General features: G+C 37.7%; 1 protein-coding gene across 1 annotated transcript in view; it reads left to right on the plus strand.

Annotated features, from left to right (window-relative positions):
• The window catches only part of USH2A (usherin), an 893901-nt gene that overhangs the window by 174605 nt on the left and 692135 nt on the right, over nucleotides 1-27161 (plus strand). The window contains exons 13-14 of the mRNA XM_043484771.1: nucleotides 436-1077; nucleotides 15489-15672. Of these exons, the coding sequence (XP_043340706.1) occupies nucleotides 436-1077; nucleotides 15489-15672 (826 nt within the window). The remainder of the gene's footprint in view (nucleotides 1-435; nucleotides 1078-15488; nucleotides 15673-27161) is intronic.

Here is a 27161-nt window from a genome sequence, read left to right on the forward strand (position 1 = left end):
CTTTGAAAATGTATTTCACTCTCGACTTTTAAATGAACATACTTTGTTAATATAAAATAAGAATGATAATTTAATATAGTTAAATATTTTCAAAATAATAGTTTTGATGTTTGTTATAGGAAAAGAGTTCCAGTATGTATAACAGAAGCAACATTTGCATTAAGAAATTTTCTTTGTATTAAGTAATAAATAAATAAAATCTTATAAAGCACATTGCAAGATTAATGTGGTACGTGGGTACCAAATTAAGTATTGCCATCATATTTTGACTATACTATCAGCCCTCTTTGGCATTACTTGTGAAAAAAACACTCGATGTTTTCTTGTGTCTGTATTAAATGCCTGTAGCAGTATTGTCTGCACTTTGGCTATCTTGAAAACTTGAATGGAGTTGTTTTCAGGTCTCTACCTTTTTAAACATATTTTTCTTTTTAGGGCTCAGATGTGATCACTGCAATTTTGGGTTCAAATTTCTCCAAAGTTTTAATGACGATGGCTGTGAGCCCTGCCAGTGTAACCCCCACGGCTCAGTGAACAGACTCTGCAATCCTCTTTCTGGGCAGTGTGAGTGCAAAAAGGAAGCCAGAGGACTGCAGTGTGACACCTGCAGGGAACACTTCTACGGACTGGACGCCGCCGGTTGTAAGGCCTGTGACTGTGACGTGGCGGGGTCCCGCTCTGGGACGGTCTGTGATGCTTGGACGGGACAGTGCGTCTGCAAGTCCAATGTTGGGGGCAGACGCTGCAGTGAGTGTGTGGAGGGGTACTTCTACCAGCCGCAAAACCACTCTTTCCTCTGTCTGCCTTGTAACTGCGATAGGACCGGGACTGTAAATGGCTCTCTGCTCTGTGACAAATCGACAGGACAGTGTCCCTGCAAATTAGGAGTAACAGGTCTTCACTGTAATCAGTGTGAGCCTCACAGGTACCATCTGACCGTTGGCAGTTTTCAAGGCTGCCAGATGTGTGAGTGTGACCCCCTGGGGACATTACCTGGGACCATTTGTGACCCACTCAGTGGCCAGTGCCCATGTTTGCCTAATCGTCAAGGAAGAAGGTGTAATCAGTGTCAACCAGGTAAGAGAAATGTGCTACATTTTCAGTACAAGACGACTTACTTTTTCTTCTGCATCAGGTGATTCCTCTTTGCTTCTCAGTTAGGACTTTGAAAAAAAATAATCTCCAATACCACTGTTGCATTTATATTGTTATCTAATAGAGATATAACTATTTGGTCTATTAAAGATTATGTGGCGTATCTGTGTTTCTATATTGGGGTGACCATTTAGATAAATGCCACATTCAGACACTTAATAATTGAGACTTTTATTTCATTTCTCAACTTGAATTAAATCCCCTTTTAGCAACTAAATAAAAGCTAAGAAAAGTAAGAATATATTTTATATTCCAGACAAAGGAAACTTGAGTTGATTATCTGCACAATGCTAGATATTCAGATGATGAACTTTCTCAATAAATGTTAAGTGTTTTTATTGAATGAGCTGTATGTTCTGGCATCATATAGAAACATCTATAATTACTTTAAAAAAAAATTTAAGGCTTTATTTACATTTTCCCTGGTGACTCACTGGTAAAGAATCTGCCTGCAGTGTGGGAGACCTGGGTTCAATCCCTGGATTGGGAAGATGCCCTGGAGATGGGAATGGCTACCCACTCCAGTATTCTGGCCTGGAGAAGTCCATGGACTGGATAGTCCACAAGGTCACAAAGAGTCAGACTTTCGCTTTCACTTTCATTTACATTTTTATTTAAAAAAATTTTTTGGGGGCTTTTCTGGTGCCTCAGTGGTAAAGAACCTGCCTGCCAATATAGGAGACATGGGTTTGGAGAAAGAAGTGCAACCCACTCTAGTATTCTTGCCAGGGAAATCCCATGGAAGAAGGAGCCTGGCAGGGTCCAGTCTATGAGGTCGCGAAAGAGTCCGACACGATTTAGTGATTAAACAACAAAAAAAGTTGATTTACAGTGTGGTGTTAGTTTCTGCTATACTGCAAAGTGAATCAGTTAGTTATATGTATACATCCATTCTTTTTTAGATTCTTTTCCCACAGATGTAGAAAACAAACCTGTGGTTACCCAGTGAGTACGGGGGAGGATAAATTGGGAGATCAGGATTGGCATATGCACACTCCTGTATATAAAATAGATACCTAACGAGGACCTGTTTTATAGCACAGGGAACTCTACTCAATACTCTGTAGAATTATTTTTAAAAGCCATTAAATTAATAAAATAGGCTACTATTTAGTCCTACTGTATCCGTCTTTCCAGATTTCCCAACTGGAAGAAAAATGGACCTTTCCATGGCTTTCTCCTTGACTTTATATGATTTAATGATTTAATTAAAGCAATATACTTTCTTTATAGTACATTCATCCTGATGTTATGATAAATATAAACATTTATCAGTTGTTTAACAGCTGTACTGATCATTGTCCTGTCTAGCAAAATCAACTGAGTTATCTGAACCTGTGAAAATGAGGGTGATACAAATTTAAAAGGGTGATTTGCCTGCCAGAGAGGACAAGACTAAAGTCTTATTTTGCATAACAAGGAATTCAGCTCAGGAGAATTGGACAAAACCTCTCCCTTGACATTGGTCAGTGTGACAAGTAAACCCAAAGAGACAGAAAAGAATTGATGAATAGTTAATTTCCTTTAAGATAAAATACCAGAAAAAAATTCAAACTGGCTCAACATAATTGGAGGCTTTATTATCACTGAATGTTCCATGAAACCTTATATGGAGCAAATGCAGTCAGGACTTAAAGACTAGAAAACGCCCATTGATATAGATTGATTCATTCCTTCCTTTATTCCCTCCCTCTGTCTCTTTCTGCAGACGGGCACCTTTTGATTCTCTTACCCTCTCTGTGGCATTGTGTGGTCACTGCTGTCCCCCAGGTTTGCTTACAGTTCTAGTTCCAGCTATACAGAGAGACATTAGCTGCTTCTTGGTTACAATTTCAGGAGAGAGATTCTAATTGACTCAGTTTTGTTAGGGTGGCCATGTCTGTGGCAGTTCACTGTGACCAATGTCAGGATCACCTAAAATAAGCTTCTAGGAATCACTGCTTCAGGTAGGAGCAAGGTGGTAAGTATCCCAGGAAACAGAAAGATAATTGAGAGTTGAGCAGATAACCTACCTGACAGCTACAGCATATTATGACTTTCAGCTTCAGATTTATCCTTCCAAATGTGCAATCTTTTTTTCATATTCTAAGTTTTTTTTTTTTTTTTTTTACTATTTGTTAATACTTCAGTTCTGGAAATAATGTAATCCATTTCTGCACAAATAACCATGATTTATATATCCCTCTTTGTAAGTAAGCCAGCAAAAGTTAATAGAGCAAATGTAATATGCTTTTGAGTTGTTATCCATTGTTAAAGTTTATTTAGTGTTTCATTCTGACCTAGAATATAGCTATGCAATAGAACTAGAGATCAATGGACTCAAATCACAACAGGAGGGTCAGGGCTTCAGATCCTCCTGTGGACTAATACATTCAGTAGAAAAAAAGAAACTGATAGATTCCTTGGATAAAGTTCTGTTGGAGAGTTTTAGTGCCTAGACGTGTCTAAGAGATTCCTAGAAAATTAAGCAGAGGCAGATTTTTCAAGAAAAGAAATATAATCAATCATATTATAGGGTATAACTGTGAAATAGATTTATACAGTCATAATAAAATAATCTGTGAATACTGATTTAAGCAACTAATGGGATTATTGAGGAGGCGGTATAAAGAGCTAAATATTCGTTTTCTAAAGTGGAAAGACAGTAGTATAAATGTTAGAAGTTGAGATGTAACAGTATATGTATGTTACTCAGAAACAGAGAAATGAAAGTCAGAAGAAACAGCTATAGGAGTTGAAGGTGGTTACTGGAGGCAGGGAAATTTCTGGGAGAAGGATGGAGAAGCAAGATGCCACTTTACATTGTGAGTCTTTAAATTCTATTTGATTTAAAAAACTGTATGTAAATGTTGATAAAAATTAAATTGCAGTATTGGAAAATCATGCTCAATCCTCATGGTCTCCTGACCACTGTCTTTGGGGGATTTATCTGGTATAGTGTTGTTTTTTAGGAGAATAGTTTCTTAAACTATTTGCCTAAGTAGAGATGTCACAAAACTCTTCTGCAAAGGTATATGGCAAACTGCCCTCCCTTTTAAGGAGGATACAGAATGAGGATCATCACTATTAATGAAAATCATTATCATATTTAAAGTAAACTTGTAGTTTATTTACTTGTACAGTTGCCTTATTTCCCTTGTTCGAGTTCAACATCTTGAGAGTAAAGGTTATATTTTTCAACTTACATAGCCATAATATCATGCGGTGTGTGCCTAGTCACTCAGTCGTGTCTGACTCTTTGTGACCCCATGGACTGTAGCCCACCAGCCAAGAATACTGGAGTGGGTTGCCATGCCCTCCACCAGGGGACGTTCCCAACCCAGGGATCAAACCCAGGTCTTCTGCACTGCAGGCGAATTCTTTACCATCTGAGCCACCAGGGAAGCCATAATATTAATATATTGTATATTGCATGCACTCAGTAAGTGGTTTGTTATTTGCAATGAGAAATAATCAGGAGTTTTAACAAGAGCATCTGTATGATATAGGGTTCTCCAGAGAAGCAGAAGCAATAGAAGATGTAGGTGTGTGTATATGTGTTTGTGTATTTTTTCCCCACTGAATATGTCATTCCATGGGAGGATCTGAACTCCTGACCTATTGTTTTGAGTTCAGCCTATCTACCTGTAGTTCTGTTGCACAGCTCTACCCTAGTAGTTTTGCAGCTTACTGAAGATTTCCTTCACATGTCTCCTGTATTGGACACCTGGCATCCTGAAGCCGATGTTTTCTTTTTTTTTTCTTGGTTTATTTGTGTATTTGGTAGAATAAATGCTTCAGTAGCTCCTGAGTAAGAGTACAGGGAGAAAAGTGGTTTGTTTATTTATTTTTTAAAAGAATTTTGAACATCTGAAATTATCTGTATTCTATACTCGGAGCTATTTGAAAATTTACCGTTATATAGAATCATTTTCACTCAAGAAATCCATTTCACCATTATCTTCTAGCAGTACCAACCTGATTCTTGCTTCTTTCTTATTTTTCTTTTTTTTTAACAGAAGTTTTACTATTTCTATATCCTTCATTTCAGAAAATTTCATGATGAGATGCTTTTTGTTAAATAATTTTTGGGGGAATTCATTGAGGCCTTTTTTCTGTAGATTAATGTTCTTATGTTCTGGGAAAATCTCTAAAACACCTTCATAGAAACATCTAGACCAGTGTTTGGCTGAACAACTGGACATCAAATTTCTCCAAGTGGACCATATTAACCATCACAGACACCAGTTCATATCATCCCCGTGTTCAATGTAGCACCTCATCCCTGTACCTGCTGAGTACAAACCCTCTCTGGTTTAACTTCTAAAGAGAAAACTCACTGTCTTCTCTTGCAACGTTAGAGGGAGAACCTTCTGTTTGGGGAAAGTCACACCTGCCTTCAGAATTCTCTGAAGTCTTCAATTTCATTTTTTTCCCCCCAGAGTTATGCAAACTTGCATCAGTTAGCTTATTATTGTCTTGTCTGCCTCAGGTGCTTGGCTTTTACTTGCAGATATCTGTCCTTGGCTGCCATTTCCTCTTCTGTTCTTTTTTAATTTCCTTTTATTTAATTTTTTGGACTTTAGAAGGAAAATGGTTCAATCAACCATGCTTAACTGACAATGTTAACCACAGTATTTTCTGGGTTGTAATCTTTTCAAATCAAATCCTTGCAGCCATCCTTGGTGGTTTTCCTACAACTCTTATCTCTTCTATCAAAATCAGTCTTGTTGGTTTCACCTTTGGATATGTCCAGTATTTTACCACTTCTCATCACACTCAGTTATCCATCTGGGTCCACGCCATGGTCATTTTCCTCCTGGACTACCCTAGTAGCCGCCTCAAGTCCCTGTTTCTCTTCTTTATCCTTCTGCAGTCACTCCCCAACATACAGCCAAAGTGATGCTGTTCAAGCTTCAGTCAGATCCTATCACCCCACCAGGCACTGGCTTTCCATGATTGTAAGGCAGCAGCAGAGTTGATGGAATCTGATGGCCCCGTGATTTGTGATGCCCATGAACCTGTTTCCAGAAGACAGTTTATTCCTCTCCAGCCTACAAGTCTCACTGCTTTCCGCAGATTGTTCAGTGTTCTATACCCGGGCTTGGAACACACCTTCATAGTGGGGGGGTCCATATATAGTTTCTGAAACAGTGAGTAACTGCATTGAAAAACTACCTCAATGCTCTGCTCTTAGGAGTATGAGATTATTGCAAACCAGGGAGTGCTTCTTTAGCTACACATAGGGAGAATATGGCATTCTACCTTGCAAGGGAAGAAAGAAAATGGTGGCTTAAGGAGTTAATGTGGTTTTTGGACAACGCAAGATAGTTTGTACACTTATGTGTAGCCTATGGAAAAATCAAAGTGTGTTTGTGGACCTCTTTTTTTTTTCTGTTCTATATTCTTCTAGCTTCAGAAACTACTCTGAATTTTGTTTTCTGGGTTTTATCATCTCTTCCCGTGAAATTTACATTGAAAATGGAAACCCAGAGCCTGAAGTATCTTCATTATAAACAGATGCCTCACAGTTGTCAGCCCTGCAGTGGGCGCATTAAAATGCACTGCTGTGATCAGAAACTTTCTCTTTACTTCTTTAAAGACATCTGAGAAATCTAGATCATATTCTATGGGGGAGACAACTGTGCTGATGTGCGTACGTGAGCCTCCGGGCGTGGAGGGAGCAGTGTGGCATAGAGGGGTGAACCGGTAGCCCAAGGATCCAGCCCGCCTTTTCCATCTGTGATTGTAAATGTTAGTGAGCATCCTAGACCAGTACACATAGACTCTTGTCCTACTTTCTTAAAAAACATTATTAAGGAAGGTGCATATAATGGAACCTCATGTATTATTAACCTAACCTTACTAGGAATGTACAAGGAATAGGCTTAATTCAACGAAAATTTATAGGCAATTTGTTAAAGCAGCAGTGCACATTAGAAGGTACATTAGAGCCACATTGGTTTTAATATGCCATTCAATAACTCGAACAGAGGTTAAAAATGCTGCTTAACCTCCATTAAGTATTTTAAAAATGCTTTAATTTAAAATTATTTGGAGTGTGTGTACATATATGAATGTACACATACCCACTCTCATAAATAGAGCACTGAATATGTTTTCCTGGTTCGTTTTTTCAGCACTGGATGACCTCATAACATTCGGCAGCAGGCACTTAATCAGAGGCCAGGCCGAGAAAAGCAGGGAACGATGTCAAGGCATTCCCAGCCAGTGACCCACCCTTGTCCTTGAGAACTAGAGGCAGAGAGGGTTTATTGAGGACTCTGCAGCTTTGGAATAACATAAAGGCTAATTTATAATGAAAACAGCTTCACATGACACGTTTTGTGTTAATAGGACAATTCCTCATGCTTCCCTCTGGTATTTACTTTGGGTTTGCTTTTATAACTCAAACAGACCATTAGAAAGTAAAGCAAAGTATCTTCTTTCATTAAGAGGCATATCATATTTGTTAAGAAATGAGCTCATAAACCAGAATTGCGTGCAAGACCCCACCAATGGAATTGGAATTAGATGGCTGATACTCCATTAAAAATCAGTGCCTCAAAGTTGAAATCTGATTATGACACACGTCCCTGTGTTTGGTGAGATGGCTTCTCCTGATTAACATGTTTTTCGCAGAAAGACCACAGAATAAGAGCCTTTTCCTTAATAAACCACCAGGAAAGAATATTGTCAGAGGAAACATGGACCACAATCCTACCCACATCTGGGTGGGGACAAAAAAGGATTTTGATAGGTCATTATTTAAATTTTAGGAAAACCTCACTTTCATTGAAAACTGCCTAGTAAAAATTGTAATGATGGAATGGATAATATTTGCTGAATGTATATGTTTGTCAGACCCTGGAATTGAGTGTTATCTAAAAAATTCCATTTAATATTCACACTATTTCTATGATGGAAGGACTAGTATTGTTTTGTTAGGGGAAATGAAATATCATTAAGTAGAAAAGTCATTTACAATTCCAAGTCCATCTGACCTCACATTCTGCACTCTGAAAGAGTAAAACTTTTTTCCAAATAGCTCATTATTTGTCATAAACATTCACTTAACAAATATTTGAGGGTGGGTTGAAATACATACTCTTAGAAGTGTTTGTAACCTCTCCCCACCTCACACTCGTGTCAGTCCATGATTCCTGCTACTGCTTCAGGTAGGGTATTTAATTTCTTTTGCTCAATCTGAGCAAGTCACAAAATTAAAATTAATGGAGTTGTGGGAGGTGATCAGATAATGAAGAGCTGACTGAAGAGTCTAGAATTGGGAATACTTTATGGACTAAGTTGAGGAAATGTTTGAGATGGTTACCATGGTACAGGGCACTTTGGAACAGACATCTGATAAATATTGTGACTGAGAAAAGTGAGAGCAAAGAAAAAATTTTGCTGTGCTGTGGATTGTGAATATGCACATATATTTGTGCTCTGTAATCTCTCAGACTTAATCAGAGATGCCTTTATATTCTTTTATGTTACTGGATTTAATTCTTAGAGAATAAACATATGAAAGTTTCTCATGGATACTCACATAAGTATGAAAACCAGGTTTTTTATAAAACGAAGTCCTATAGAATAATTTCCCTTATTGGAACATAATATTATACTCTTTGTTGTAATAACTGGAGACATATTTTGGGGGTGATATTTTCTTTCTGAAACTCTGTTCCATTCCTTGATATGGTAAGGATTACAGTTTTAATTGATCAATTTATCATGCTTATTTATACACATTTCCTGCTATTTTCCCTGATATCCGACCTCTTCCAACCAGTCACTCTCATGATTTACAGATTTATGTTTACCATCTTCTTTTCATTATTAAAGAGATCAAATGATATTGTAGAGAGTAACATATCCTCCCTTTAATCCTCTCAGCCATATGTCCAATTCCTTCACATATCCATTTTTCAATTAACATCTATTGAATAAATTACTGTACACCAGGGCCTCTGCTGCTATAAGATATATAACCATAAACATATTAAAGCATTACAGTTTATTAGGGAAACTGATTCATGTAAATATAATACATTTATGATAAATGTGATATTAGAAATGCAAAAGATATAGAAGTAGTAAAATGAAGGGACTGATTAACTCTTGAAGGAAAGGGAGACCTAAAGATCTTAGTTGTGTTTCCTGAGCTGAATTTTTAATATAAATAAAATTAAAAAAAAATAGAACTTGGCAAAGTATTCAAGTAGGGGTAACAGTCCAGGAAGAAGCAATAGGAGCAGAGAATTTAAATATATCAGTCAGTTCAGTTGCTCAGTTGTGTCCAACTTTTTGTGATCCCATGGACTGCAGCAACCAGGCTTCTCTGTACATCACTAATTCCTGGAACTTGATCAAACTCATGTCCATGCTATCCAACCATCTCATCCTCTGTCATTCCCTTCTCCTCCTGCCTTCAATCTTTCCCAGTTTCTGGGTCTTTTCCAATGAGTCAGTTCTTCACATCAGGTGGCCAAAATATTGGAGCTTCAGCTTCAATTAAATATATATCTAATGGAAAATAAGTTTTTCAAGTGCTTAAAGAGAAATAGTAGCTTGAGATTAATAATAATATTTATGTATGTATTTGTTAACATTTGGTCAAATGTGTGAACAATAGTTTTAGCATTTTGTTGTTCAGTCGCTAAGTCATGTCTGACTCCTTGTGACCCCATGGACTGCAGCAAGGCAGGCTCCCTTGTCCTTCACTATCTCCTGGAGTTTGCTCAAATTCATGTCCATTGAGTCAGTGATGCTATCTAACCATCTCATCCTCTGCAGTCCTCTTCTTCTTTTGCCTTCTATCTTTGCCAGCATCCAGGTCTTTTACAATGAGTTAGTTCTTTGCATCAGGTGGACAAAGTATTGGAGCTTCAGCCTCTGTCCTTCCAAAGAATATTCAGGCTTGATTATGTTATCAAAAAGCATTGGAAAGTAGAGCCCATGCAATTTTATAGAAGATGAAGAAAAATTATGATTACTGTTAGACAGTTTGACAAAGAAGAAATCACCTAATATATACTTGAGATCTTAAAACTGGAAACTGCCTTCATTATCAACTTCAGTTATAAATTATCCTTCAGATCTCAGTTCTGATCAAAAAGCATTTACACAGACCACTCAGAAGAGGTAAGCTTCCCCATCTACTGCAATGTGGTTTATCCCATTGTTACACCTGATTTTACCTTTACTGCACCTGTATTTTTCTATAGCCATAAGCTTGATGGCAGACTGCTATTTTTGCTCACTGCTAAGTTAAGTAAGCATTCTGTTCAGCACCTATTGAACATCTACTTTCCACGTAGCCTTTTTGCATGCATATATTCAAAATGCATCAATAAACACCGTACTGCAAAATGAAACACTAACTCCATTGGTGGTGGCCCAGAATCTTATATTTCTTCACCTATTAAAAACTTACCAACACGTCCCACGCACTGTGACTCAACCTATCTACAAACTGAACTAGAAACACGAGGGTTAAAAAAATGTCAGGAGAATTTAAAAAAGAGTCCAAGGGACTCTCAAGAGTCTTCTCAAACACCACAGTTCAAAAGCATCTATTCCACAGCACTCAGCCTTCTTTATGGTCCAACTACTACATCCATACATGACTATGGAAAAACTGTAGCCTATGCAGACCTTTATTGGCAAAGTGGCATCTCTGCTTTTTAATACTCTGTCTAGGTTTGTCATAGCTTTCCTTCCAAGGAGCAAGCATCTTTTAATTTCATGGCTGCAGACACCACCCCCAGTGATTCTGAAGCCTTAGAAAATAAAATCTGTCACTGCTTCCACTTTTCCCCCTTCTATTTGTGATAATTTTAGCATTATTTTCAAACAAAACCCCTAAATGGAGGAAAATTGTTATTATTTTAATTTGAAAATTAGCATCATCTTCACTACATTTTTTTTTGTCTTTTATTTTATTTTATTTTTTTCTTTTTTTATTAGTTGGAGGCTAATTACTTCACAACATTTCAGTGGGTTTTGTCATACATTGATATAAGCGATTGATTTGAAAAATCATTTCTCCAGTAGCCTTGTTGCCTGGGGTAGATGAGTCACACACTCCTCCCTAGACTCTTCTCTTAATATAGTGTCCATTCTCTGGTTTAAGGTGAGAATTGTATCTTCTAAATGGCTCATAATTAGTGCTTAGCCTCCGTTCTGCCCTCCTTTTCTGCAGAAGGCCTAGAGGTTAAACTTATTTTCTCTCTCCCATTTCCAGACTTCAGCAAAGCCTAGTTGTTCATGGTCCTCAGGAGGGACATTGCTAGGAAATGGGCTCTTCTTTTATGCCTAGGACAGGTACTGTGCTGTGCAAATAGCCACTACAGGATAGCGTACCAACTGCCTGGCTAATAACTTTGAACTCTAAGGATACTGTAAGCCTGGATAAGCAATACTCTTTTATGATACAAACGACTTTTTGCCTTAGCTGTATAACACATTGTTTCCCACCTGAGACTTATCTTATCTGGGACCAGGAGTTGGCAAAAGAAAACTGAGGAAAAGAAGAAACTTGAGTGGGCTCCTGTGTGCTCTCTATGTGTGAACTCTTAGCCCTGAGTAATGGAAGGTTAATACTTTCGTCCTAACGACTATGTTTTAGAATGTGGTACAAAATCACCTTTGGAAAGAAATTTCTAAAAGATCAGTTAAAAGGATGCAGACATGCAGATGGGGAACATGAAGAAGAGCTAATGGAAGGAGATCAGGAATGTATTGGATTAAAAAAAAAAAAAAGAAATTAAGGTCAGTTATCTTTAAGCTGCACTCCAGAGTTGAAGTTTAAGTAGGAGGGAAGGTAGAATGTTTTCTATAGTTAGGAGTCATAAAAGCAGCAGTAATGGTCCAGAATTAGGCACATTTAGGTAAGGCAAGAAGTAAGCATTGAGCAGGAAGGTACCTGAGTCATCCTAATTAGAACTGTTTAAAAATAGGACAACTAAAATACTGGTGGGATTAAGCTTTATAATCATGCTGCTGAGAGGAGGAGGGGAATTAACCCCAAGACAAATTCCAACACAGGCTTTCTTTGAAGCCCCACTGTCTAGTTTGCAGTCTCCCTGGGCTCTTTAATATCTCTCCTGTCCTTCTATGCTTATACCTCTGCTTTTTCCGTGTCCTTTATTCTCTAAAACTTGGGCAACCCAATCTTCTGCACCAAAATCTACCCTGCTGCTCTTTACATTCATCTAACAAATCATTTCTTATAAAAATCATTCCTAATTTTTCTAGAATTCTCTGTGGCTTGAATGTACTGCAATAAGTCTAAATTGACTCTGTTCCTAACTATCTGTTTTAATGGATCATTTATCCGAATTGGAGAGCTATTAGGACCTGCATGATGCCATCATCATGAATCTTAAGGACTTAAGTACTTTTGTGCATGCTCAGTCACTTCAGAAGTGTCCAACTCTATGCAACCCTATGGACTGTAGCCTGCCAAGTTCCTCTCTGTCCATGAAATTCTCCAGGCAGGAATACTGAAGTGGGTTGGCATGCCTTTCTCCAGGGGATCTACCTGACCTAGAGATCAAACCCACATCTCCTGCATTGCAGGTGGATTCTTTACCCACTAAGCCACCTCGGAAAAGAAAAAACATATAATCCACCTACAGTGGTCTTGAGTTCAAAATAGAAGCCTTCTATATTTGTGATTTTGATTACACAATGAATCAGGTAGGAGAATATATAGTAATTGCTATGGCTATAGTCTATTTCTGGAAACATATAAAGCAATTTTCTGTCAGTAGATGCAAAGAAGCATAATCTTGTTGTAAATCACTATTAAAAATAATAGACTTGGTTCTTTCCAATTGAATGGCACAGATTTTGAGCTTCTTCCTTCCCTATTTTACTCTTCCTAAAACTTTTAAAGAGAGAATATGCAGGGTCTAAGAGAAGAAAAAAAATTAATTGTTAATGCATATGAAAGAATGGCTTGTTTTCAACTAGAGCTTCAAATGAATTTTACAGTGTTCCAATTACTTTCTGTTTTTTCCCTAAATGATACATAACACAGAGTGAGTCTCTCTGTGCTCATGGTCTTTTTCTCTCAATATCACTAAGATTTTTATATACCTAAGTTTGTGATTGTGACAACTGTGCAATTTTGTTTTCATTTGCCAGAACTTTATTTATTGTTCCAACAAGATATTTTATTATGCACACACTTGTGTGCATATTTTTGTGTATGTGCATATATATGTACATATACAGGTGCATGCACAAACACATACATCAGGCAACACCAAGAACCATTTCTCCCTCATATGCCTGCTCCTTCATCCAAATGTCCAATGTATTCCTAATGTTATAGCTGTCCATTTCCTCCTTCTCTGTCTAAGAAGTTTTAAGTAACTTGAAAATATTTTTGAATCATATTTTTCTCTTTCTCTATAAGAAAAATATGGATTTTATAATTAATCTAAATTCTGTTTTTTTTTTTTTAATATAGTATTTGTGGGGAACAACACATGACTAATCATTTGGTGCAGTTTTGCGAATTCCAATATTTGAGTAGCCTACTTTGTGACTAGCACTGTACTGGATGCTGGGGAGATAATCATGAATTAGTTATATGTGGTTCCTACCTTCACAGAGGTTAAAATTTTGTGGAAATGAGTTTAATTATACTTTTCATCAGCACTCTATGGGAAATAAGACACTGTGAAATACATGGGCACATCTAAACTAACCTAGAGCAGGTTGCTGGAAGAATTCACGAGACCTGTTATGCACAGTGTGAGCTAAGCAGAAAAGATGGGTCCGAGTCATTTCAGAAGACAGAATTGCCCATGCAAAGGCTTTCAGGAACCAAGAGCATGACTGGGGCAGGCAGGATGGGCAGGGAAACGAAACTAGGGAGATAGATGGAACCAGACTGCACTGCTGGAGGCAGTCCTAGGGATTTCTTCATTTTCCTAAAGGGAATAGGAAGTTATCACATAATTTTAAATAGAAGAATGAGATCTTCAATCTGCCCTCTGAAAAAGATGGTTTCAGCTTCACTATGAAGAACAGGAGGAGGAGAGGGGGGGTGCTAGTAGCTGAGAGTCTCTGTAGTTGAGTTGCCTGGGTTTGAATCTGCTATTTGTCAACTCTATTGGTTTAGGAAAGTTTGTTAATCTTTCTAACCTTCAGTTTTCTAATTTATATAATGGACATAATGTCGAATTATGAGCATTGCTCTGAGGACTAAAGTCGATAATTAATATAAAGTTTTAGCATAGCCTTGGGTGGTGTTCAGTCACTAAGCTGTATCTGACTCTGCAGCCCCATGGGCTGCAACATGCCAGGCTCCCCTGTCCTTCACCATCTCCCGAAGTGTGCTCAGATTTATGTCCATTGAATCAGTGATGCTATCTAACTATCTCATCCTTTGCCACCACTTCTCCTTTTGCCTTCAGTCCTTCCCAGCATCAAAGTCTTTTTCTGGTACATAGCGTTAACAATGAAAAAGTAGGTAGTGAGTTTAACTAGGGAGGTGTGGGTGGGGGTGGAGAGTAGAAGTCTTACAATTCTTAGAAGACAATATTCCTAGGACTTAGTTATTAGCTAGGTGTAGGGGTCGAGAGAAGTGAAAGACTCAAGGGTTGCCAGTTTTAGCAAAAAGCAGGAAAGTGAAAGTGAAAGTCACTCAGTTGTGTCCAACTCTTTGCAACCCCATGGACTATAGACTCCATGGAATTCTCTGGGCCATAATACTGGAATGGGTAGCCTTTCCCTTCTCCAGAGGATCTTCCGGACCCATGAATCAAACCAGGGTCTCCTGCATTGCAGACGGATTCTTTACCAACTGAGCTATCAGGGAAGCCCTAAAATGCAGGATCCTCAGATAAATTTGAATTTCAGATAGTATTTTTGAATATAAGGAAATATCACATGGGACATATTTATATTAAAATAATTGTTGTTTGTTGGAAATTCAAATTTAGCTGAGTATCCTGTGTTTGATCTGGCTATCCTACCAAAGATGTCTCAGGATTCTAACTGAAGCAACTGAATAATAGATGGTGGTGCTATTTGCTGAAATGGAGACGATCAGAGGAGGGACCAGTCTTTAGTGGAAAGATTATGAAGTAGGTTTCACAGGCACTGAATTGTAGGTGCCAGGAATACACCCAAGTACAATGTCAATTACTTACTCAGCCTTTCTTTGATTATAATTGACATACTGGTAAAGAACAGCTATAACCACATTTGTACAGGAAATTCGATAGTGTTGTGGTAGAGTGTTCAGTTTTTCAGTGTAATCAAAACATTATTTTTTTAAGAAAAAACTGGATAGAAAGTATAATAAAAACTTTTCATTTCTTTATTTCCAGGCTTTTATATTTCTCCAGGCAATGCCACTGGCTGCCTGCCATGTTCATGCCACACCACTGGTGCAGTTAATCACATCTGTAATAGCTTGACTGGTCAGTGTGTTTGCCAAGATGCTTCCATTGCTGGGCAAAGTTGTGACTATTGTAAAGATCTTTACTTTGGATTTGATTCTCTAACTGGAAGGTAAGTGTTTATAAGAATTAATAATCAGATATTTTTACTAAATTGTATTTGCAATTATAGAAATTTTTTGGCCACATATTTTGTAAGAAGCAATATTTTCTATCCTCTTTAGTTTGCTAATATATTCTTCATTCCTGGGTTGGGAAGATCCCCTGATGAAGAGAATGGCTTCCCACTCCAGTATTCTTGCCTGGAAAATTCCATGGATAGAGGAGCCTGGTGGGCTACATACAATCCATGAGATCCCAAAGAGTCAGACAGAACTGAGCAACTGAACATGCAGCGTTATCTTTCCAGATTTCCTAGAGATTGAGTGTGTAGGTTGTTATACATTGATAAATGTGCCCAGTGTTAGGGCCTGGGGATATTTAATAAGATAAAATACTTTTTCTGCAAAGAACTCAAAATTTGGATGTGAAGGAAGGTAAAGAAATATCCATAGCAGGAAATATACATGCACGTACATACACACACACACGTTAGGATGGGTAGCATGTGTGTGTGTATACTTTGTTCTTTGTGGACCCTGAATTTATTACAGCATTCTTTTATGTTCCTTTTGCCTTTCTAATTTAGATTTAAAGACTCGCAGATGAGAAACATCTTTGAATTCAGTGATAAGATTTTTTCCCCAGTGTGTAGAGTAACTTGTGAAAGTAAATTAGCCACTTTTCAAAGTTACACTGTCTTTAATGTTCTCCTTCTTACTTCCTGTATATCTGTGAGCGTTTGCTTTCATGCAAATGTTTTCATTGCTGTATTTTTGAAGGTGTGCTGGAATGCCAGTTCCATGTCTGTGTTTTTGGGTCTGGTCAGATTATAAATTTTTCCAGTACTGGGACTATATCCATGAATTCTCTGACATTCCTATCCCCAAGAAACTACTGTTGTGTCTCATATACCAGTCAAATTATTTCTCAATATGTGTGTGTTTAAAAATATGAATGCTAATTATTCAAGGATGGGAGATTTTTTTTTTTTTTTTACTTTATTATCCTCTTGCTACCTGCCTTTTGACTGTTACACTCCTCATTAACACTTCAATTAGACTGTGGACAGGGTGATAGGGTAAACTATTAAAAAAAAAAACCTCAAACTATTTCATTTGTCTTTCTACTAAACCCATAATATATTTATTAAAACACTTTTAAGTTCTTATATATCTTGTATTTCAATACATGCTGTTTGACTTCTGTTAGTTACCATTGGAATATCATCTTGGTTAGTCTGAGAACATTACTACTCTTCTCTACAAATCCTAAATCTCTCTGAGTGAGTGTATAAAACACATGGTACAGTTAATGTTAAATAAAAAGTATAACTAGGATCTTAATAGTAAAATCAGGGCCAGTGATTACACCTATTACCCCGGTACATAATTTTTGTTAAATGGCCATCTCACAAATTCCCCAGTTGGAACTCTAGGATCAGTTAATTTCACCCCTGGCCACCTCTGTCTTTAGAATTCCCATCTTTTCCATAGTCTTTCTGACAGCACTTTATTACCAAGAGAAAAATATCTTCCCTGTCAGCTGTCGTCCTTGGACTACTCATGCCTATCTGTGACATTTTGTGCCAGTCTCTTACCTATTTTCCGTCTACTGATCTCCCTGTTATTTCTGCTAGTGTTGTCACCAAACCCCTACTTAATGACCAAGAGATGTATAATTATCTTGGCTTTTTCACATAACTTTCTTTAAGTGAAATCTCATTCCCTTCATTACACCACTTCCTATGCCCTTCAATGTTTTAAAATTCAGTCTGACTTTACTCCATTCTACTTCCTGCTCATTTATCTACCCATCCCATTCCCTACCCCAATCTTATCCAGGACCAAGAATCACTTACAGATAGTGCTCTATCACCTGCCACTCTTCAGTAGACTGGCTAACACTGGAATTAGACTCCGTGGGTTAAAAGCTGGCTTGAAATGTTAACCTAAGTTAATGAGAAATAGAAAGAGCCAGAAAAATAGGTATAAAATACATCATCATCATCACAACAACAGCTACATTATTAGAAGGCGCTGAGGTTAAAATTAGGAAAGCAGACAGAAATCATTAAAAGAAAAGACATAGTTGCAGGTTGGAGTCTAGGAGATAGAGCCAACATTTGAAAATTGTTGGGTGGATTTTATAATTGTGGGTTTTATGATTGTCATAATGGTCATAGAGTAAAGGATTCAGATTAACTGGGTGTTCAAAACAAAAAGACTTATGACAAGTTTGTATAAATGCAATTGTATATTTTTACATATTCAGCTCAGTTCAGTCTCTCAGTCGTGTCCGACTCATTGCGACCCCATGAACCGCAGCATGCCAGGCCTCCCTGTCCATCACCAACTCCTGGAGTTTACCCACACCCATGTCCATTGAGTCGGTGATGCCATCCAGCCATCCCATCCTCTGTTGTCCCTTTTACATATTAGATGACTTATATTGAGTGAAGTAAGGAAGTGCACACAAACACATATACATACACATACCCAATATCTTCTTTATCCATTCATTCCCTATCTTGGCTATTGTGAATAATGCTGAAGTGAACTTGGAGGTACAGATAGCCCTTCAAGATCCTGATTTTATTTCCTTTGGATATACTCCCAGAATTGAGATTACTAGAATCATAGGATAGTCCTATTTTTAGTTTTCTAAGGACCTTTCATACTGTTTTTCATAGTGGCTGTACCAACTTACATTCCCACCAGTAGTGTAAGGGGTTCCCTTTTCTTCACATCCCCACCAAAACGTAGCTTTTGTGTTTTTGATAATAGCCGTTCTAAGAAATGTGAAGTGATATTTCATTGTGGTTTTGATTTGCATTTCCCTGATGATTAGTGATGTTAAGCAGCTTTTAATGTATCTGTTGGCCCCCTATGTGTCTTCTTTGGAGAAATATCTATAAATATCCTTTGCTCATTTTTTGAAAATTAGAGGATTCTTTTTCCTATTGAGTTGTATGAGTTTCTTATAAATTTTTAATATTAACCACTTATCAGATAGATGGTTCACAAGTATTCTCTCATATTCTGTAGGTTGTCTTTTCACTCTGTTGGCAATTTCATTTACTGTGTAAAAGATTTTTGGTTCATCTCTTGTTGCTTTTTTTCCCAAGCATTGGTGTCATAGCCACAAAATTATTGCCCAGACCCATGTTAAGAAGCTTTTCCCCTGTTTTCATCTAGTAGTTTTAGTTTCTGATATTATCTTTACGTTTTTAACCCATTTTGAGTTTATTTTTATATATGGTCATTTTAAAGGTCCAGTTTCATTCTTCTACATGTGAATATTCAGTTTTGCCAGCATCATTGGTTGGAGAGAACACCCTTTCCTCATTTTGTATTTCTGATACTCTTTTTGAAAATCAGTTGACTGACATGTGTGGGTTTGTTTCTGGGTTGTCTATTCTATTCCATTAGTCTACATGTCTGCTTTCAATGCCAGCACCATACCATTTTGATTATGATAACTTTGTAGTATTTTCTGAAATCACAATGTCTGATGCCTCCAGTATGGTTACTGTTGTTGAACCCATAGTTTGCAACTTAAAATAACTGTAGAACTTTATATTACCTAAGGAAGACCAGAAAAGCTGTACAGTTGACTCACTTCATCTTCAGATGGCGACAAGGGAATTAGCCACATGCAATATATTTAAAGGATCAATGAAAGATGAAAGAAAATTAATTTATAATTGCTTCTTATGACTCATGGTTTTCCAATGAGCCAATAATATTTCTTCTCCTTTTTTTAAAAAATAATCTCTTCTTTTGGCTCCCAAGATTCTGCTTCTCTGAATTGTTTTATATTTCTGTTACTAACTAGTCCTCTTTAATCTGACCCTTCAACTTACATATCAACATCTATGATTTCAATCACTGCATGCATGTACATGACTCTCAAATATATTATCAACTCTCCAGATCTTTACAATGGGCTCTAGGCCTATGGCCAGTTGTCTCTCTGAATTTTAAATTTGCATGCCCCTCATCCATCCCATTCCTAATGTATCCAACACCAAGAAAGTGCTCATTTGCATTACTCTAATCACCTCCACCAATTTTTTTTAAAGTCTCTTGCCATTATCATCTTAGGGAAAGAGATATAAATCTTAAAGAAACTATTCAAGTCCACACTACCCATGTGTGAATGGGGCTCAGGATGCTCTCAGGTTAGGCAGGGTTGACTCTGATATTGAGCATAGGCTGCTGCTGGAAACAACTATTAAAAGCAAGAGCCACTGTGGATAATGTAGCTTCTCTGAAATAAACAGAAAGAATAAAGCCTCCCTTGACCACACAGGGCCCAAGGAAATCAGCAGGATATGTCCCTTGTTAAATCAGTCACATAGAATGCCCCTGTCTAGAGTTGACCCTTCTATTCCACTGATGAATTCTACTGTCATGTTTTATTTTAACATTGATGATTGTTGAAGAAGAAATCCTCTAGCACAGAAGGTCATAGAGAAAGATGTTTCAAAATATGACTGTGAAAATTGCTTGAGTTTATACTTTTGCTCATCATTGAGAAGAAAAAAATGGATTTTATTATTTTTATGTTTTCCATTCCTTTCCTGAATGATATTGAAATCTCTTTGTTGACTTCTGGTTGTTCTTTTGTCCAAGTGTGTGTGTGTGTGTGTGTGTGTGTGTGTATACAAAGTAACACTGACTATTTTGAAAATGTGTACGAAGATGTCTAAAACATATGGGATTCCATCTAGTATTAGGAATTTTTGTTTCCTGAGGGAAACACTCATTGTCTAAATATATACAGACACATAGAACAGAGGAATAACTATTGTGACCTGATGTTAAAGTTTTTAAAAAATAATCATCTAAAATCATTTGAATGTACTTTGAGTCAGACACTGTGTTAGGTACTTAAAAGTATAAATTTTTTTCATTAATTTCGAAAGGTCTGCAAAGATTATAAGTAGTTTATTGTTAAGGAGAAGATACAAGTATCACTATATCTCTTCATTGATTTTGAAAATAAATTGACTTTCTCATCTGTTTTTTCCATGTGTTTATTTAACCCCTCTATGAAATCCACACATATACTGTTATCTTACCCTACTCTGCTGTTTGTTGTGCATGACTATGTTTGGTATATTTTTCTCTTGGCTTATTTTGTACAATTTTTTTAATACTCCCAAGGGCAAAAATAAATAAAACAGGCCCTTAACTTAAACTATAGCAACAGTGACACCAATGCCCCAAACACACAGTAACAGCCTGGAAAATCACTTGCCTGTCTTCATCCAAGTAGTGCATTCTTCAGAAGTTCCCTATCCCAAAAAGGGGGCATGTATTTTAGAAAGCTGATCCAAGTGCAGAGATCACTCCATTTACCTTTGACATATAAAGCAAACATGATTTAATCAGTGTTGAAAACAATGAAGCAAAAAAACCTGCCCAATGAAAAATCAATAAGGCAAAATGAAAAAGCATATCATATATCTTTTAAACCAAAAGTGAAACAAGAAAGGGCCGCATTCGGCTTGTCTCAGTGGGTAGTTGAGACCCTGTCATCAAGTTGACCTGTGACTATGGGTCGTCTCCCACAAGATGACTGCAGTTCATCTGGGCATCACCATTTTCATCCACACCTCACAGTCCCCTCAGGTTTCTTCCTAATAACCTCTTTTGTCTGTATGTATTCTTTGTATGTCATCTTTTTTTTTTTTAAACCTAAAGAACTAAAAGTATCACTACTTTGTCTCTTACTAACCAACCGAAACACAATGAACTGTGATTCCTCTCAGATGGGAGAGAACTGAGATCTAGGGTAGCCAGGGAATCAAAAGGCTTAGATTTCTAAAACATCAAGTAAAATTCTTCTGTGACCAGATTACTTTTGGTTTTGCTACAAAGTTCTCCACTTCAACACTAAGTCATAGATTTGGTCTGTTCTTCTTATCATATGCGTATTTCCAGGGCATCTTAACTGGTCTTTTCTTTGAGAACAAGATCAATGACTTCAAATGGAAGCAGATCGCTTTCTTGTTCAGTTATTTCCTTTCGGGGTATCATACTGGAATGTTGGGAAACATGCCTCATAGGTTCATGGTCCTCAGTGACTGTTGGACAGCTAGCTGTTATCTAGAGTGACAGGGTAAAAGGACCACATGCCTGTAAGCATCCAGCCATCTAGCCAGGGCTAACTTACAAACTGGTGGATGAATTCCCAGAAAGAAAACAGAAGGGTGATGGCACACTTGATACCTCTTCTTGGAACTGCCACAGAGTTACTTTTGCCTTAGTCTATTAGTCAAAGCAAGTCACAGGCCAACACATATTTAGGAGAAGAGAAATAAATTCTACTTTTTTTAGATTCTACTTTTTGATGGAAGGAATTGTACAGTTAGTTGCAAAAGACCTGCATAAAAAGAGAGGTGAAGAATTGTGATCATTTTTGCAATCTACCATGACCAATAAATGATGTATTCTCCTTTAATGCAGATTTTGCATGGCTCCCTAAGAGATGTCAGTTTCTATAAATCGGTAGCATTCATTCAGTGTGATATTATAGGAGAAGTTCAGTAATGGGCAACGAGGTATTTAGGTTCCAATTATAGCTTTTCTGCTAGACCTGGTATCTTCACGTCCTGTTTTATGTTCTGTGCACTCAGTTGCTCCGTTGTGCCTGACCTTTGTGACCCTGTGGGCTCACAGTCTCCTCTGTCCCTGGGACTTCCCAGGCAAGAATACTGGGGTGGTTTGACATTTCTCCCTCCAGGGGATCTCCCCTACCCAGGCTCATTTCCTGTTACTGTTATGATAATTATTTACCAAAAATGTAGTGGTGTAAAACAATGTGAATTCATTAGATTCCAGTTATGGAAGTCAGGAGTTCCAAGTTAGTTTCACTGGGCCAAAATCAAGGTATCAAGAAGCCTAAGTTTATTTTGGACAGCAGGAAAAGATCCTCTTCCTTGCTTTTCCAAGGAAGACGCCACCCACATTTCTTAGCTCGTGGCTCCATTCTTCACCACTCTGTCTTCTCTGGTCTCCACTTATGTTCTTACATCCTTTCTCCTGGTGCTCAAATTCTTGCCTGCCTTCTTGTGATTATGTTGGACATCTTCTGATAATCCAGGGTCATCTTTTCATCTCAAATCTGCCAAGTTCCTTGTGCCATGTAAGCTATCATACCCACAAGTTCTGGACATTAGGACTTTTGACTTTGTTGGGGGTCATAATTCAATCCACTATACCAGAGATAGAGAACTGTGGCCTGTGGACTAGATTTGGCCTGTCACCTGTTTATGGAAATACAATTTTGTTGGAACACAGTAATATTCAACCTTCACATACTCTCCATGACTGCTTTCACACAAGTAAAGCAGAACTGGGTTACACCAGAGGTCATTTGGCCACAGAGCTTAAAATATTTAGTATAGTTCTCTTAGATAAAAATTTCTGACTCTGTAACCAGAGTCACTGTCACCCTGAGCAAGTTACTTAATCTTGCCAAGTCTCATGGAATCATCTCTGCCGACTTGGGAAAGAAGCTTAAAAGTAACTTTGGTTAATCAATACCCTATACATTTCTCTACACAAGTCACCTTTAAGACTAACCTGTCATTCAGCTTCTGCTGAAAACATGGGACTAAAAAGAGTTTATTGTCTCATGACACAGCTCTTGTTTATTTCAAACAACTCTAGTCTGAGAAGGATAGAAATCTTATTCTTCATATTAAGCGAAAATTTCATTCCTGTGACCTTCTCACCTGGTCTTATTTCTGCCTCCGGGGTCACAGAAGCAGTGCGCTTGCTTCTCCCTAAGAGTGCTTTAAGAGTTTTAATCTACATTCAGACCTCAAAGTTACCGTATTAATATAATGAGGAAGTCAAGGAAAGGAAGGCTAGAGCTCCTGGAGGTAAATGTGTGAATCCTGTTATTACGGTGAGTCTTCTGGGGTTTCTTTTTCTGTGACGTGTCTGGCGTTGGTGACCAGCGGGTCAGGTGTGGTCTGCATTCCCTGTGGTAAGGTGCAGCGCCGACAGAGGAGGAACTGCCAGGCACCATAGCAGGCTCTTCTCTGGGTGCCAGGAATGTCCTCACCCTGGACTCAGATGGCGCTGTTGTCTGGATGCAAGGGAGTCACTGCCCAAGCCCAGCTCTTATGAACCCCTTTATTTGTAGGAAGGCTTCACTAGGGAGGGTGGACCGAACACTGTTGACCTCCTGCTTCTTGATGAGGCGATACCACTCACTTCCTCTCCAATAAGTCATGTGAGTACAGCTTTTGGCTGGCATACAGAGGATTTCCTAGCCCCAAACCCCTCTTATAATTCTGGTTGTTGTTTCTAGGAGAATCTGATGTTACTAATAGACTGTGAAGAAAGGAAAATGAAGAACCTTAGACCACGCATCCACTGCAGAGATCAAATAAAATCTTACCCAGGGGAAAACCAAACTCCTCTCGAGGGCACTCGTGGGGTCCTGCACAAAAGAAGCCAGCAGAGAGTGCTTCTGGCCTTAGGGAGTCTGAGTAGAAGGCCAGCCCTTAAAAAAGAGTGGCCCCTTCCTTGTGGAGAGGCTAGCAGAGGGACAGCTATGCCAATCAGAAAGGGCTCAAAAGAGTTAAATTGTTATTAAAGCTACATGTCACATTCAGATTTATCTGTGGTGTCCTATGTCTAAAGTTTTCTAGTGCTTTATTAATTCTTTTATTCAACAATGTTTATCGAACACTTACTGGTTGCTAATCTTTGTGTTAGGAAAAGATGGAAGAAAACTCTTTGTCCAATTTCCCCAATTCACCTTGAAGCCTCTATCTCTTCTATTCTTTAATAATCATGAATAATCCTTGTCTAAAATCCCTAAGCAATTGAATGTCTTTTCCTCCTTTGTTCTGTATATTAAATGTTGACTACATCATCCACCATTTCAACAAATTAGAAAACTAGGAATAACTCCAGGCCCTTCTTCCCTTCTCCTTTCAATCTGTCCACCCCATCCTACTGGTTTTATATGCTGAACATTTATTAAATTTATCCTGTCTTTTCCCACTATCAGCGTTGCACCTAATCTGGCAATATCTTACCTCTTCTTCACTTTCCAGCGCTATCTGTCAGCACCTTCCTATTCAGAATTTAAATCAAAAATGTTTGAATTACTTAATTTCATACACTCTTCTGCTGTGTCTTGTCTCTATTTTCTCCCCTCCCTGTTTGCCTGGCTTATTCCAGTCCATCTTTTAATATTTAGCCCACACATCTCTAAGTTTCTTCCATATTACTTCTTTCCCATCCTTTTCCACCAAATTGCCCCTTCCTGTGTCCCCCAAAAGTCTGCATACATCTTTGTTAATGCTCTTTCCACTTTTTATTTATCGCTAGACTGTGAGTTCCTTGAAAACAAGGACAGCTCTGTCTTATTCATCTTTATGTCCTGCTCCAGTCCTGTAACATAGTTGGCCCTCAGTGAATATTATTGATGTCAGTCAATATCTTTAAATCAATTTGATGGTACCTTTGAGGCCCCAGACAGAAGAGAGTTCTCCAAAGAGAAACATCAGTAAAGTTATCTTTATCCTGGATTGTATCCCTGGACCCCCTCTTGTAGTAGCTCTTCCTCACATGATGAAGTTTCTGATAGTGAAATCCAGTATTGAAATACATCCCCTTCATTCATACTGATGTTTCTGAGTCGTAATAAGTAGGATAACTCCTTTTTCTTACTGTTTGCCCAAATGGAAGAGGCTCCCTAGAAAGGAAAATACACTAGGTTTGAGATTTAAGAGACTGAAGCCAATGAATTTCTTTCGCATTGAATTCAGTAAACGCTGGGGTAACATAAGGGCCCGTGCAGAACTGCAATAGCACAGAGCTAGCAGAGATTAGCAGTGCTTTCCTGCTATTTTGTTTACTGTAATGAACTGGTCAATAAACATCACAAATTGTTTATCTATATAAATCTTGACAGATTACTCTTTATGAAATCCATTTAGCAAGTGAGGTTTTCCCATAAGGATGAAAAATGAAGATTTTAAACAGATTGTGGGAGAAGCCCTAGCTGTACCAGGAGAGTCAGTGTAATAAAGGTTTCTTTATATTAATATTACAAAAACCATTTATCCCGACAAAATCAATATCACAATTCATCTTAGTTTGGTATTTCTCTTTCTAAGCTTAAAGTGTCTTTTTCTTTATTACATATAATTTTGTTTTAATAAATGTGAAATGTATTTCATTTAGTAGATGCTCTTGAGGAAGGATAACTTATAAAATGACATCAAACCTGTAGCTTATTTGCTAAGGAGTCTTGGAAATGTTTAAAATTATATTTGAGAGGCTGAGAAATTGACAGGAATCATTTTGCTTGAACTTTAATTACAAAATTATCCCCAGTGTCCTTTAGGCTAGAAACAAACTATAATATTCAGAAAAGTCTCCTGTAAACTTCATCCAGGTAAAAATCTCTCTTATTAAGTCAAGCAATTATAAGTCAGAGAAGTTCCATCTAAAAAGAGTTGAGATAAGAGACTGTGAAACCAGTAAGAGTCATATTTAGTTACTCAAAACACTATGTGGTTTCCTAAGAAGCAGTTTATTTATTCCATTTGGATTTGGAACTTAATATCCCATGGATATTGACAGAGCTGACTTGGAGTTAAGCATGTAGCAGTTAGCAGGAAGAAAATAGATCTCCATCAAGGAAGGGAATTATACACTGGAAACTATTACTCTAAATGTACTGTATGGAAAATAAATGTGATTGTCTCATGAGTGAATGGTAATAAAAGCTGAAATACTCAAGAGACACTTATTCATGAGTGGTGTAGTGATATATATGTGCATTGAGAGAAGCTTGTCTCTTATTGTTTATGCTTACCAATATTATACTAACAGCCGACAAACAATATATTCTAAGTAATAGCATATAATGAAGTTAGGAGCAAATTAAATATCTTGTTGCTTCTGTAATTCCATTTTAATTTCCATGCATAATTTTCGTCAGCTCTAATACTTAAATAGGCTAAACAAGATATCTGTTTGAGATGGAATTCTGTCTACACATAAAGGACACCCTGTAGTTGTTTGGAGGGGAAAAATGTACTCTTATCATGACATAAAAAGGGCAAACTATGGTATAGTAGTTTTCGAGACAAACTGTACTTTATTTACTCCCAAGGTGATATTAGTCCATAAAACAAATTTTCAGCTTATTTAGCAGCCTTAGCTTTTATCAGCTTTTTTAAGGGTGTTGAATGATTACCCAGGAGATCACACGGTGAAAGCTGCAGTGAGATGAAGTAACTCTATCCATCCAGCATCTTTATTAGAAAATATAGGTGAAGCCATACTGTTCATGTTGTTTTCAATGTGCCCTCCGGAAAGCCCCTCTTTAAAGGTCGTGGTCTTCATATGTGTGATGTTTTGCTTAACGCTTCATGCTGTGCTGGGCTCTGCTATGTTTAGTTGCTCAGTCATGTTTGACTCTTTGCAACCCCATGGAATGTAGCCTGCCAGGCTCCTC

Source organism: Cervus canadensis, chromosome 13, assembly GCF_019320065.1.
Source record: "Cervus canadensis isolate Bull #8, Minnesota chromosome 13, ASM1932006v1, whole genome shotgun sequence".
NCBI lineage: Eukaryota > Metazoa > Chordata > Mammalia > Artiodactyla > Cervidae > Cervus > Cervus canadensis.